At 63.7% G+C, this 2,309-nt stretch overlaps 1 protein-coding gene across 1 annotated transcript; it reads left to right on the forward strand.

The window, feature by feature from the left end:
- Nucleotides 1-615: 615 nt before the first annotated feature.
- On the forward strand, nt 616-1,571 carry LOC134549384 (tetraspanin-7-like). Its single transcript, XM_063394930.1, has one exon. It carries the CDS (start codon nt 755-757, stop codon nt 1,469-1,471), a length of 717 nt encoding a protein of 238 aa, XP_063251000.1. The 5' UTR covers nt 616-754; the 3' UTR covers nt 1,472-1,571.
- Nucleotides 1,572-2,309: the final 738 nt, after the last annotated feature.

The following is a 2,309-nucleotide window of genomic DNA, read 5'->3' on the forward strand; positions in this document are numbered from 1 at the left end:
CCTGGGCTGCAGCATATGCCATTAAAAGCTAATATCGAGCTTTCCCCTTACAGGATGTTTTCGGCTGAGGGTCCGCAGGGTCAGAGGCAGCTGCCAGTCGCACTCGTTTGCTTCTCCCAGGGAGGTGGGAGTGGAGGCCTCTTGCATTCCCCTGGAAATGGTGTCCCCCCCGCCCTGAGACCCCTAGAGCCTGTAACCACGTAGTTTAACCCTTCCTCCCCTTTCTGACCCTATGGGCTGTGTTCCAATTATCTCTCCCTAGCAGAAGCCTAGATAAAGCCCTCTTCTGCACTCGCACTCTTTCCCCTCTAGAAACCACCTGGAATAAACGTCTTGAACTACATCTGGAGGTCAGAGCCTCTTTTAGAATCCTTTATCCTGTCCCTGAAATATTCCTCCAAAGCCTTCTAAGATCTGAGCTAGCATTAGAACATTGGTGGGCTACAGGGGGATTATTTCAGAGGCCGGGGCCGGCGGCCGGGCAGCCGCTGGCTGTGGGCGGCTCGCTCCCCCCGCCGCCCCGCCAGGCGCCGCCAGCCCGCCCCGGGCCGCGCCCTCAAAAGGGGCCGGGGCGGAGGAGCGGCGGGACTGGCAGGGGCTGCCGGGGGACGCTGCACCGGGCCCGCACCGACGGCTGCTCGGGACCCGGCGGGGCCGCCCGTACCTCCAACACCGCCGAGACACTCGTGCTCCCACCGCGGGAGGCCCTCACCGGGACCGCCACCGCCGTCCCGACAGCAGGCCCGAGGGCACCATGACCCTGCTCAAGCTGTCCCTCATGGCCTTCAGCTTCGTCTTCTGGGCGGCGGGGCTGACCATGCTCATCATCGGCCTCTGGGCCAAGGTGTCTCTGGGCAGCTACTTGGCGCTGTCGGCCAGCGCCTACCCCAGCGCCCCCGCCATCCTCTTGGCCACCGGCGTCGCCGTCATCATCTGGGGCTTCCTGGGGTGCTTCGGCGCCGCCACGGAGCACCGCGGACTGCTGCGCGCCTACAGCGCCTTCCTGGCGGCCGTGCTGGCGGCGGGGCTGGCGGCCGGGCTCTCGGCGCTCCTGTACCGCCAGAGCCTGGCGCGGGGCTTCCAGGAGGGGCTGCGCCGGGCGCTGCTGGCCTACGGGGAGGACGACGGCGTGGCGGACGCCCTGGACGCGCTGCAGCGCGCCTTGTCCTGCTGCGGTGTGGAGAGCTACCGCGACTGGCTCGCCTCGCCCTGGGGGCTGGAGCAGAACGGCTCGGTGCCCCTCAGCTGCTGCCGGGCCCGCCGCGGCTGCCAGCGCCGCCCGCCCGACGCGCGCAGGCTGCACCGCGACGGCTGCTTCGGCAGCGTGTCCGCCTTCGTCGGCAGCAACATGCTCTGTGTTGCCACCGCCGCCCTGGGGCTGGCACTGCTGCAGCTCGTCGGAATTGTGCTGGCCTGCCTGCTGGCTGCCCGCGTCCCTGCGCACCTGCTGGGCATCACCACCACTCGCTGAGATCCCCCACTCCTGCCCCTTGTCCCCTCCAGCTCCCTTCCTTCCCACATAAATGAGTGCATACCACTGGGAAAACCCTTCCTTCATATTTACATTTCCACTTGAGCATCGTCCTCCAGGCTCCACTCCTCTGGAGCCTGCGTTAGGTGCGCTGTGAGCATCTCAAGTCCCTCCGAAGGGGAGGTGCAGGGAAGGTGCCTCCTGGCCTGGCCACGTGTCCTGCAGGTCCCCACGGGAGCCCCTGGAGCAATTCTGCGGGGCGTGATGGCAGCACGGACAGACACCACCCTCTGGGGCAGCAGGGACATCCGAGGCAAGGCTGACCTGTTTTCTGGGTGATGTTAACACCAGCGCACCGAAATGTGGACCAGGAAAGAGGAGAGGGTCTGGGAGAGCGAGAGAGGTGTCTCTTGACATTACACCATGTGAGTATTCTTCTGAGACTGAAAAATGGTGTTACTGGAAAACTGCTGGAGTGCATGAGGGGCAGCCTTGTCCAGGGGGCACCCGGAGAGCCATGCCAGCAGCTGACACTGGGAGCTGCCGGAGGGACTGTCCAGCATCGTGCATCCCATTGTCACAAAGATATCCTGCCTTCGGTGTGAGTGTATTCAAGCTGTCCAGCTGCTGCGGGTGCTTTTCCCTCCGTTGGCAATTCCACTGCCGATTTCTATCTAAAGGTGGAGCTGCAGCTCTGAGTGTTACTCCCTCCTTCAGGATATGCATGCCTCTCCTCTTAGCCAGCGTGTCGCTGGTTATATATATCTTTGCTGGGCAGAAAAGACCCGAAACCTGTGTCCCTGTCCTACAGGAAGGTGGCAGAAGCTGTACGATCCGA

The sequence above is a fragment of the Prinia subflava genome, chromosome 4 (genome assembly GCF_021018805.1).
Source record: "Prinia subflava isolate CZ2003 ecotype Zambia chromosome 4, Cam_Psub_1.2, whole genome shotgun sequence".
Lineage (NCBI taxonomy): Eukaryota > Metazoa > Chordata > Aves > Passeriformes > Cisticolidae > Prinia > Prinia subflava.

Excerpts from the sequence above, each read along its gene's own strand:
- LOC134549384 (XM_063394930.1), top strand. The coding sequence starts at position 755 with ATGACCCTGCTCAAGCTGTCCCTCATGGCCTTCAGCTTCGTCTTCTGG.